Source organism: Schistocerca americana, chromosome 8 (assembly GCF_021461395.2).
Source record: "Schistocerca americana isolate TAMUIC-IGC-003095 chromosome 8, iqSchAmer2.1, whole genome shotgun sequence".
NCBI classification, from domain to species: domain Eukaryota; kingdom Metazoa; phylum Arthropoda; class Insecta; order Orthoptera; family Acrididae; genus Schistocerca; species Schistocerca americana.
Window position 1 is genome coordinate 445549208 of NC_060126.1, and position 12478 is coordinate 445561685.

The 12478-nt window shown below is 39.0% G+C and overlaps 1 protein-coding gene across 1 annotated transcript in view; it reads right to left on the bottom strand.

The window, feature by feature from the left end:
* LOC124545909 overlaps positions 1–12478 on the bottom strand; it is a 137344-nt gene that overhangs the window by 111972 nt on the left and 12894 nt on the right. The window contains exons 6-7 of the mRNA XM_047124870.1: positions 793–9134; positions 598–704 (exon numbers count right to left, since the gene is read on the bottom strand). Of these exons, the coding sequence (XP_046980826.1) occupies positions 598–704; positions 793–9134 (8449 nt within the window). The remainder of the gene's footprint in view (positions 1–597; positions 705–792; positions 9135–12478) is intronic.

The window sequence follows — 12478 nt, forward strand, 5'->3', positions numbered from 1 at the left end:
GGGCTGGGAGGAATGAACTGGTCTCAGAACCTTTGCTGAAATTAAATGTACTGTTTGGGAGGGAATCGCACAATTATCACTACTGTGATCTCGACTGTAAGCAGTATCAAACATTTCGCTTTGGATGTCTCTTCCCATTACATACATTTCTTGAGTGCTCATTTACATATATTCAATGTGGATGGATATGTGTGTGTGTGTGTGTGTGTGTGTGTGTGTGTGTGTGTGTGTGTGTGCGCCCGAGTGTATACCCGTCCTTTTTTCCCCCCTAAGGTAAGTCTTTCCGCTCCCGGGATTGGAATGACTCCTTACCCTCTCCCTTAAAACCCACATCCTTTCGTCTTTCCCTCTCCTTCCCTCTTTCCTGACGAAGCAGCCGATTGTTGCGAAAGCTAGAATTTTGTGTGTATGTTTGTGTGTCTATCGACCTGCCAGCGCTTTTGTTTGGTAAGTCTCATCATCTTTGTTTTTAGATATATTTTTCCTACGTGGAATGTTTCCCTCTATTATATTCAATAATATTGATAAATATATTCAATAATTTTTGTATGTATCTTTAAAAAATTGTATCATCTGTTAATAGAAAATAATACTCACGGAATTTTCTGCATTAGGGTTGAGACTCACAACAGTTGTAATTTTTATAAATGACACATCATCCGCACCACTGCTGTCATTCTCTCCAGCCATGAGATTTTCAGTATCTAATAACAAAACAAAAAGTCACAGATTCTATTTCCAATGCTTCTTATATATGTTCATAAAACAATCAACAGAAAAAAAGATTCTTACCACAAAGAGATGACTGGACATCTGGACCATCTTTATGACCCGAAAGTTTATCTCCACTGAGCCTTCTAGTTCGCAAATAAATCTTTGGCTGATTACAAACTTGTGTGTCTTTCCTAGATGTACTGTCGGTGGTATCTGTACTTTCTGATGTGTCTGATTCCACAGCCCCTTCCGCTGATGATTTTAATGAGTTATCTTTCTCTACTGAATATGCCTCTGCAACCTGTCTCCCTTCAGCCACAGGAGTCTTTCCGTCGGATGTTCTCAGTATGTTACCAGAAAGGCTTCCAACTTTGATGTTTTCTTCAGATGATGAATGCCTGGCACCATCTTCCTTTGTGTCACTGCTCAACACACCAGTTTCTGAACTGGCAGTATTTTCACCCAGGCCAGAACTTCCTTCATCCGATTCACTAACTTCACTGTCCACTGCTCCATCAGACTTGCCTGTATGCTGTAGATTATCCAATAATAAGGTTTTCTTTCCACCTGAATCATTCAAAAAGCACCTATCTGTTAACACGTGCTCATCAAGAAGGTGATTAAATGCAACTATGTGAGCTACATGTGAATTTCGTGCCCCTTCCCCTTTAATGTTAAATTTGCATGTCTGGCAAAAGCCATCCCAATAAGAACTTTTATGGTTTGTTCTCAAATGTTCAGAGAAATTTGACACGTGTGTACTCTGAAAAATACAACCCTGAATCAAGCAGGAAAAGAGAACTTTTGAGGATCCATACAGACGTGCACTAAATGACCCTACTCTTATGTCAGGAGTTCCAAAAGTGTTTGCTGAAAATATTTTTTTATCCTTCCTTATTGCAATAGCTGGTGGTGGTGAACATACAAACTTTGAAGAATCCTGTTTTCCAGAAGCCACATGTCCAGATTCCGGTTTAACTGGTGATGCTCTACTGTATGAATATTTACACTTTTTTCCATTTGAGGGTAATACTGAATCTGAAATGTGAGAACCACTCAGACCCATTATCCTCTTTTCATATGCAGCTGCTGCATCGTACAGTTCATCATAATTTACTGAATCTGCATCTGATGAATCAGCAGTGCTCTCATTTTGACTCATCATAGCAGCATCTTCAAATTCTCTCATTTCACTCACTCCATATTCACTATCTATATCATTTTCGTCATCGCCTATGACGAGAGCACTTGGGTCAGAGATGTGTTTGGCCAATCTCTGTACAATCAGTGGAAGAGAACTTTCATGATCACCTTCGAAAGAGCTTTCAGAGAGATTTCTAATTTTATCCTCACTAAGCAGCTCAATTTCTACAGCATCTCCCTCAGCTGGTGAACTTGTATAGTTAGAACTTGTAACACCCACCTTCACTGTTGACTGCTTCTTCAATTCTTTCTTCTGGATTTTATTAAGAGCTGGTGAGAAAATTTTATCAAATAATGAACTATCTGAATGTTTAATTACGTCATCATCAAGAATTTCTTGCTCACTATAAGGATCATCCTTCGATTTCTGAGGTACTACCCTGTTAGATTCTGTGCAATCAACATCCGAGCACTTCACAGCTTGGGCCGCCTCAAGGGCACGCCTCTCATCAATCAGAGTTGATTCGTCACCCTCACCATTACTCTTTACAACATCTGGGTTGTTCTGTGCAGTGGAATTTTCGGAGACACACTCTGGCTCTGATATGGTATTTGTGGACTCTTCCTGCTTTTTACGAATATCAATGGATTCTATTAAAACATCAATGCTCGATTTAATCACCGGTTTGAATTTTAAGCTCTGAGTTATAGCCTCCATTGTCTTGTATCTTTCATTATGTAGCATTTCTTCATGTTGATCAGTTGTATCCGATGGAACAAATGCACTTATTCTTCGTTTTCTATTTTCTTCTGTCTCGTCTACAACACCAATAAATGAAGACTTCTCATTCTCTTCGGAACCTGAAGCAGTTCTAGGTGGATTCAAATTATTTTGAATCTTCAAAATGGCATTCATTTCCTCGTGTATGGATACAGCATTCTCAAGTGGAGGTGTACTATCATGTTCATCATCAGTACCACCCTCATTAGTACTGCTTTCTTGTACAGGGCCACTTTCTGTTTCATTATGTGTTGGTGCAACACTCTCCAAATTTGGAACTTCATCTTTGCTAACTTCAGTGCACTCTTTTGCAGAAGAATTATTCACCATTGTATTCTGATCAGCAGCTGTAGTTTTATCCATAATCTGCATTTCACTTGTAGCAGTTTTAATGCTCTCTTCTTCACAAGCATTATTTGTATTTTCAATCTGAACAGGTGTGGCCTCCTTTACACTTGCAACTTCACAAATGGTAGTATTAGTCTCATTTCTAATATGATCACTGTCTTTTATTTGTACACGAGTATCGACCACTGCTTCACACTGAACCACTTTAGGTTCCTCCACATTTGTAACACGAGATCTGGTGGAATTACTATCTTCAGTACTGACAGTCTCTTCCTTATGGTTTTCTTCTGGTACATCATCACAAGTTTCTTTATGATCAACACCTGGCAGTTTATTTGCTTCACTGCTTTCAGCATTTTTAGTTATTACAGCATCACTGTTTGACACAGCAGCAGCTGTTTCTTCAGGTTCATTATTTACACCAACTTCAGAATTGACATTAGCATTTGTAAAATCATCTATTGCTGATTCCGATACATGTGACAAAGCATTACTATTGTTTTCATCACATTTATCATCACTGATATTTGTTTTCACACCTTTAGGTGCAATTTTGCACAGGTCACCAGATACTTCACAATCAACATTTTCTAACTTGCTGTTTGGGTATTCATCAATCTCCTGTTTTGTAGGACTTAAACTTGACTCCTCTTGATCACCATCGGTGTCAGGAACGTCAGTACTATGTTTTGACATATTAATAAGCAGCACTTTTGGTAACTGTGAATCACTAAAATCAGAATCTGAGTGTGCCATCTCTACATGTTTCTCTACATTTTTCTTTTCGATCTGCACAAAATTACAGGCTGTACATATATATCCAAATACAATGCGCTCAGTATTATTTACAGTATGCAAGATGTTAGTCTTTATATCAAAGCCTGGGTGGTGAGTGAGAAAATGTGACTTAAAATTTGGTCTTGAGGCTGCAGTAAATTGACATACATCACACTCATACCGATATTCTCCAGTATGAGTGGTAAGATGATCATAGAAAGTGTTTACCTTATTTGTTATCAGATCACACATTCGACACTTAAATAAAGATTGTTTTCTGCTTCTGTCACCACTAGTTTGAGTAGCACAATCATCAAACTCAGTCTTTTGTGAAGAAGATACTGCAATAGCTGCTTCAGCAAGATTCAGCCTAGATATATATACTTCACTGTTTGGGTGTTGTGTTTTATAATGATTAGTAATGCCTCTCCCAAAATATGAGCAAAGCTTGCAGGGATATTTTGGGCTTCCATCAAATGCGTACATTTTATCCACTGCATGTTCTCTGTGACTATTATAAGCCTCTTGCGAAATGTCCACTTGTTTTGTTTCAGATTTGTTTCCTTTGCTCTTAAGGGAATCTAATTTTAGCTCGGGCCCTACATTCTCCTCGTCACGTTTGGATACTTCAAGATCGCTTGTCTTAATGTCATCAGACAGACACTCGTTTTTCATCTGAACACACTCAAACTTGCTCTTCTCATTAGAAATGTCCGAAAGATTTTCCCGTGGAGTCTTAATCTTACCATTTTCCTCTGAGCATCCCTGCCTAATAGTATCAGTTTTCTCTTTATCAGCAATTAAGTCATCACCCAATTTTGACTCTAGATCACTGTCATCAACTGAAAAAGATGCTGGGCTCTTTGACAAATCAGATCTGTCAAACTTGCATTTATGTACAGACTTCTTCTTAATTATACCCAACTGCCAAGCACTCGCTTTCTTTTTTTTGGATTTCCTGGGAGTAACTGGCTTTTTGTTACCAAATTGTTCAGTCTCTTGTCTCTCCAGTAACTTTGTGTTCTTCAAAGAAGTATCATTTGTAGTTTCATTCTCAACATCATCAATACTTTGTGCAGCTCCACTACTAGCACAGGGTTCAGCAACATCCTGCTCTTTACATGTTTCACCAAAAGCGTTTTCTGTTAGCTTTTTGATGACATCCTCAATCTTTATAGTTCGAGGCTTTGTTCTTCTCTTGCAGCTTGTCCTCTTGAAACAGAATGGGTCCTGCGTTTCAACATACTCGTATGCAGATTGATGATCAGAAGCTTTAGCAGATACAGTACTCTTTCTTTCACTAACATCAATCTCTTCATCTTCTCTGGATGGAATTTGTGTGCTAGCCCATCTCCACACACTTCTAGCTAGCCTTCTGCACTCCTCTGCCGTGAGAGATACAGTTTGTGAGAGATTTTCTCCATCTTCTGATTTAACATCTTTCAAATCCATTTTTGGTGCACAAGTCTTCTGAAGTACTACTTTCAGTTGATTTTTTGACTGTTCATACTGGTGCTTCTGATGGTCATACTTCTTCTTTCGTCCAGGTTTTGCTTTAAATTCTTTGGAATTATATTCATAATCATCATCTTCTTCATCCTCATCATAACCATCATCTGAAAAGTCTGTTATAGTTTTGCGTCTGCCTCTCTGTCTCCTTGTTTTTGAGAAATTCTCACATTCCATTTCTGCTTCTTCTTGCATACGCTTTGCTTCAGTTTTTGATACCTCCTCTATAGACATACCAGGCTTAACTTCTTTTAAAAGTCTGCACATTCTGTAACCTGTTGCTGTCACTACTCCTTCACTGATAAACATTTCTCTTATGTCTTCCTGCAGAAGCTCTAATGGAGAACGACGTCTATGTTTTTTCATTTGTTTTACACCTCTGCCTTTCTTCTCTGTACTCTTTCCATCACAACCACTTTCATTTTCGGAACTCTTTTGTTCTTCAACATTTTGCTTATCTCTGTTTTTATCTGATTCTTTTACATCTATAGTAACTTTCTTCTTAGTTTTAGCCTTTGTTTTAGGACTAATCATTGCTGACTTTGGTTTCCTTTTCTCCTCCTCAGCATTTTTTACTTTTGATAACTCAGAAAGTGGCTTCTCATCCTCTGTGTCATCTTCATTTACTTCACTTTTCTCATGTTGCTTCACTGTGGTCTTATTGTCACCCACATCATCATTATCCTCATCCGATTCGTCAGAGACAATAACCCGTCGTCGTCTTGTCTTTTTTTTATCCTCCTTTACATCATCACCACCATCATCTTCATCAGAATCTTTCTTTTTGTTTTGTTTAGCTTTTGTGTTCTTCTTGCTTTTTCCACTGCTATCAGAATCACTGTCATCAGAATCAGACTCCAAGATACGCTTTATTTTCTGTAACTTCTTAGCTTTCAGCTTCTCATTCAAATTTTCCAAGAAAATGGCATTATCCAATAACTTTTTCCCTTCACCACATTCAAAAGATCTACGAATGAAACTTTCGATAAGTTCCTGTGTTAATTCTTCAGTTTTCTTTGGACATGTCTCAGTAATGTCAATAGATTCCGCTTTCACTGAATTTTCAGCAGCTCCTTTTTCTGTACTTTCCACTGGATCTACTACAGTGGGTCTCAACGGCTTTTCATCAGCAGATGTTTCATCAACCTTTGTTCTAACAGAACTCCTTTCCTCCTCAGACTTTGTAACAGGAACTGGTGACCTTGACCTATGTACATGAGGTGGATCACGTTTGATTTTTGGTATTCTGAAATGCTGAAAACCATACCCTTTACCTGTTTTGGGAACAGAAGAATCATCGTACAAGCTATTGAGTGGTGAAATGATTTCTTTTGCTCCAGTTTTGCCCCTCTGTGAGTCCCTCTCGCTCTTACTCAAAGACTCCGAATGCCTTTCATCCCGTCTCCTGTCACTACTGTCACCATGCCTCCTATCACTACTCTCACGCTTCCTGTCATTACTTCCATCACGCCACCTGTCACAGCTAACATCACGGCGCCTGTCCCTGCTTGCATCACGCCGCCTGTCACTGCTCACATCACGCCGCCTGTCACTGCTCACATCACGCCGCCTGTCACTGCTCACATCACGCCGCCTGTCACGGCTTCTTGAACGTCTGTCACGGCTTCTAGAGTGCCTTGGGTCAGGAGTCCTTGGTCTCCTTTCAATGAGTCGAGAACTTCTGGCTGCATCAGTGTCCTCTATGCTTCGTCTCCTTGGATCTCTCTCTGATAGGATTGGAGCCCTTCTCCCCAACATTGGTCCTGGGCCCAAAAGACTAGGGGAAGGTTCACCTTGAGCCCTGTAAGCTCTACTGGCATAAAAAGAAGAAGGCATATTTTGGTTAGCACTGGCAGCTGGATGTCCCATTTGTGACTGATGGGCATGCTGTTGTAAGTATGATGCATCACTTCTTCCACCATATGGTTGATGCTGCATCACAGCCTGCTGCTGATTTGGCCACATGTGAGCAGGAGAAACATGTGGAGAAAACTGCTGAACAGGTGCTGTGCATCTGTCTCTACTTCTGTGGTCCACTTGCCTGCCTGAATGGTGCACTGGTCCAGACTCTCTGTTGTACTCCACCACTGAAACGTCAGACACAGGACGAGACAGGATTCCGTAACATGGTGAACCTGGCCACTGCTCTACTGGACTACTCTGAGAATAGTCTGTGGTGTTCAGTCTGGGGTCTTTACTAACTCTTTGCTCAACAACTCCTGATCTGTGAACATTAAGTCTTGGGTCTACCACGCCACCCTGATGTCCATGCTGTGTGATTTTGAGACCATCTACATCTCTCTGTCTTGCAGCACCATACATCACATCTGGATGGCTTTGAGTGCCAACAAATGTTGGAGGAATACCTGGTTTTGGAAGTATACCTGGTGTTGGAAGAAGTGCTGGCCTGTTGGTAGAGTTAGGCTGCTCTAAAGAGTTCTCGTACCCATAAGTCCCACTTCCTTGTATTTGCTGCTGACCGAATGCAGTACCTTGGGGCCGAAAGCCCCCTGGATATGCAAGCTGAGAACTTTCTGGGGTATGTGCAGGTGAGCAAACATTAGAATGTGTTATGTTCACAGACTTGTTAGTCATTGGACTTGCTGCTTTAACAGTTTCCAAAATTTCTTTTGTATTTGGTGGAGGGGAAGGAAGGCTTTGAAGATTTTCATGCACTATCCTTTGCAAATCCTCTGAACTCAATGACGACAGCAAACTGTGCGATTTACCTTTGTTATCACTCTGATTTGGCTGTGGCGTAGTCTGAAAATTCTTCACAGCATATCCACTCCCTAGTTTCAGACGTGGGTCACTATTTTCATTTGACTTTGGCTCCACTTGTTTTACAGCATCACTATCAGGTGTATTTGCAACACTTGGTTGTTCAATGCTTTGTCGCTTCCTGGGATCTGAAGATCCTTTCCATTTGTCCAACCTGCTGGGACTTCGTGAAAATAAAGGTGTTTTTTCCTCAACAGCACTGTGATCAGGTACCTTCGAACAGGAACTCGTTTTATCTACCTTTTCTAATAAAGATCGAGCAGGAGACAATGTATCAATATTCAATTTTTCAGGTTTAGTCTTCACAGGTGAAATTTTTCTGTCATCTTTATTTATCAATCCCCTCAACGCACCACCTGTGCTCACTCCCACTCTATGAACTTTATGTATTTCTTCTTCAAGTTTTGCACGTAATGATCTTGAAGTAACACCTTCATCTTTCTTTGAAGCTGTGTTCTCATCTTCACTCAGAAGAGACTGCCCTTCATAATTATATGCTGATGATGAATTATTTTCCCTTTCTTCTGTACATGATGCTGCATCTCTTGACTCTTCTACTGTACTTAATTTGTTCTCACTATGTGAATCCCAGAAGTGCTTACTGGCCTGCAGTTCATGTGTACTTTTACTTGCCCTATCACTGTATTTGGAGATATTATAAGTAATGCTCAATGACTGGGATAAAGGTGTGTTTTTATTTACTGAAGATTTGTCAGTTTCACATACCCAGTCCATAGCTGAAGCAATGTCATACGACAGTAACTTTGAAACCGAGGCATTCTTCAATGCTTTTTCCTTTCCGCTCAGGACATCTTTGCGCCTGTCATAAATCCATTCTATGTCTGATGAATTATCACTTGAAATATCTATAATTTTTGTTAGCTTCTCTCTGCTTTGAGCAAGTATGTCTTCTGGGAGTCTGGTTTCTGTAGATGAAACACAGTTATCACTCTGGCTGCTGGTGACAGTAGGCACAGGTGACATGCGACTTGGTGAATCATCACTAACACGAGCAACAGCTTTCTTCAATGGTGCAACATATGCTGACGGTTGTGGTGTAGTTGAGCTCACCACTGCCTCACTGAAATCAAACAGCACATTCAATCAATTAATCCATATTTGGAAGATGGTTCTATACTGAAAGTAACCGTATCAAATGAGGGAATTAAACAGTACTTGTACGTACGTTTCTTCAGACAGAAAATCATGATTCAGAATGCTATGCACATTTATTTGTCAATTTATAACAAACTGCAGGTACCAGAACATCAACTTATTTCTTGTATCTATTACGTAAATGTTACCTGAACTACAGCTTAATCTGCACTGCGGTTGTCATCCATCATTGTATAAGTTGATGTTTTGAAGTGCTGCAGTTCCAGTAGCCGGTACACATTATAAAGAATTTTATGTTTTCTTTTTTCCATCAGTACCCACTAAATATATACATTGCCATACTGCCCTAACTTCCAAAGATAAACAGCCTATGCTGGAATAGGGCCTCACTGGTAAACTCAATAAATTATACACATCAACATTTAAATGAAACTGCTTGTCTTTAAGAGTAAAATTGTTCAAACAGCACATGGGACAATTGAAAATTGTCAACTGCGCATGCCAGACTTTCAAAATAGACACCAAATACAAACAATGTCTTCAAGTGCCTGTGAAAGGTAAAGGCATTCTGGTTTAGTGAAAAACTGAATCCAAAAATAATTCAAAGGAGGACTTCACCTTCTCTGATAGTCATAACTCAACAGAAAAATTCTCAAAAAATCTATAAATGCATTTGTTGTCTCATACTGCCATATACAGCTGCAATTATATCCAATGACTGAAGACAGAAATCTGCATCCCGTACCACCTGATAAAAATCTCCATGAAGATATACGGTCTCTATGTCCTGAACATCCATGAAAATATACAAGCTCTAAGCCCCAAATTCTGAAATTAAAGACAGATTTTACCAAGGCACAAGTGAGCAACATCTGGTTGACAAACAAAACAAATGTGCACTGTAGATTGAATCCTCTCATAAATATTACAACAACAAATATCCATAAGGCCAGTATTACACTATCATATTACACTGACAAAGAAATATGATCAAATATTCATCAAAGATCTTTGACATGGAGCTAAACAGGGGTGTTACACTGTTATGTAATTGGAAGAAATGTGGCAGAAAAAAAAGGAAACATACTTGGATGAAGCCCTAGGTATTACGTCGAGATGATAGAAGCATTCAGTAAAATTTGTTACAACAGCTGAAAATGGAGGAAGTCAAGTCTTAATACACAAGTTACTTACAAATGGATGCCAGTGTATTTCAGCATTTGATCAGTAAAGGGGCTTCTCATATTATAAAACAGAACACTCTTGATAACTGTTATATGTGCAGAGGACAGGCAAACTGTGACACTGTGATTTCTTGATACATGAGAGAGCTAGTCTAGTTCACAACACAGCACTCTAATATTACACTGGACATTAAACAACGTAATTCCAGAAACGAGTCAAGTGATTTATAAGGCACTGAAAGAAGAATATGTGAAGGTAAATAAATGTTTAATATTATACTATTGGACAATACGACCCATTTTTAATTTTGAATAATTTAATTAATGAAATTAGTGTTCCAACAACTACAAAATTAAAAAAGTACAAAACAGATGAAGTGCTTTGTAACTTGTGGCACCCAGCATTCAAAAATAGACAAAGTAGAATGGAAAGCTAATAAAGAATTTTTTATTTTTAAAGTGTGACCACATCCTCTATTCCAGCTTGCTGAAAAGCTACCTGAATGTTTCCAGGGGTAGTGGCGGATGGATGTAACTGCGATTGTGGACATGAAGTCACCTGCAGCATATTCCACATGCCCATCAACACACAATTAATAGCATGCACTGTACTTCTTGCTCACTCTCCCCCCTCCCCAGCCCCACCTCCCCAGCCTAGTCAAAGCAAGTTTATTATAAAAAATAAAAAAAAAAAAAAAAAAGTCGAAGGAACAAAGTAACTTTGAAGCCATGTTTACAAACACATTACCGAGACGTCAAATAGCTGTAGCAATGATAGTGCTCGAAGCTGTTACATTTCACATTGCATTGAACAGAAGATGAACAACTTATGATCAAATCGACGGCGAGGCCCTAGATTTGATCATGTTTATTTGACGACAGGTGAGATTTGACAACATCCTCTATTACACCATCAAATTTCTTTGATATAAATATTTGACATACGAACTTTGACAAAGAAATATGATAGTGTAATATTGGCCTAATACTGCAAACAATTTCAGACAGACAGAAATGGCATCCAATTGGCCCTATTCATTTATACAGAGGTCCATCAGTCTGAACCAACTATGACACCTAAGGGACAATGGACTTCAAAACCAGACTTTAGTAAAAATCTAAAATTTTAGGCTGGCAATCTGAGAGACGCTCCATGCAAGAAATTACTGAATATAAGCAGAAGCTTCTATTCTGAAGTGACAACCGCTGAAGATATGTTGCTGCATCTGAAAAACTGAGATCACTTCCACCTCTTAATCAATCATCCAACAAGCCTGTATCAACAGTCAACATAATGTACCAATCGACTGTGGACACAATGTGAAAAAAATTTAAAACGCCGTACCCTATATTCAAACTATCCTGATTTACAGGTCTACACTTCTGATACAGTTCTAATCCACGCGTCAATCAGAACACAAAAGATGAAATGTCAGAGGCATGAACAGAAGTAGAAAATGGGACACATTTTTACACCACTGTTTTGCTTAACAAAAACAAGAAATGGCATACTGTGAAAACAAAGAGTCAACCAATCATTTCAAATGAAGGTTTTTGACTAACTCATCTGTCACTGGCCGCAAGATAAGACCCACACCACCAATCTAAGTCTCATTCATCTGGACCACCTACGATTTTCTGCCCCCCCCCTTTTTTTAAAAAAAAAATACAAGTGTATAACAATATTTCAGTGTTACTAAATTGACTAATGTCTCTCTCTCTGTTTTGACAGTGCGTCTTTGTCACTTTTTGTCCTATGGCTTCCCCATAAGGAACGAAGAAGGTATATTAGAGTTCAACATCCTATCAAGAAAAAGTTCATTAGTAGCAGATGTTATTTAAAACCCATGCAATTCTGTATGTCTAGTTTGTTTGGTGTATTATCTCCAAAATTAATGTTATAACCAAAATTTAAATAGAATAAAGTTTAGTGTAGTCTGGTGTAGTACAATCTACAGTGGCAGTATTTGTTCTCAGTATTCAACAAATTCATCAGGAAGTACTTCTGGCTTATATGTTTATGCAGGTAAAGCAAAAATTTTCCACTACTGTAACAGTGAAACATTTATATTCCTGTATGAGGACATAAGCAACAATGTCTGCTCATTTTGGAGATGCACAGCAT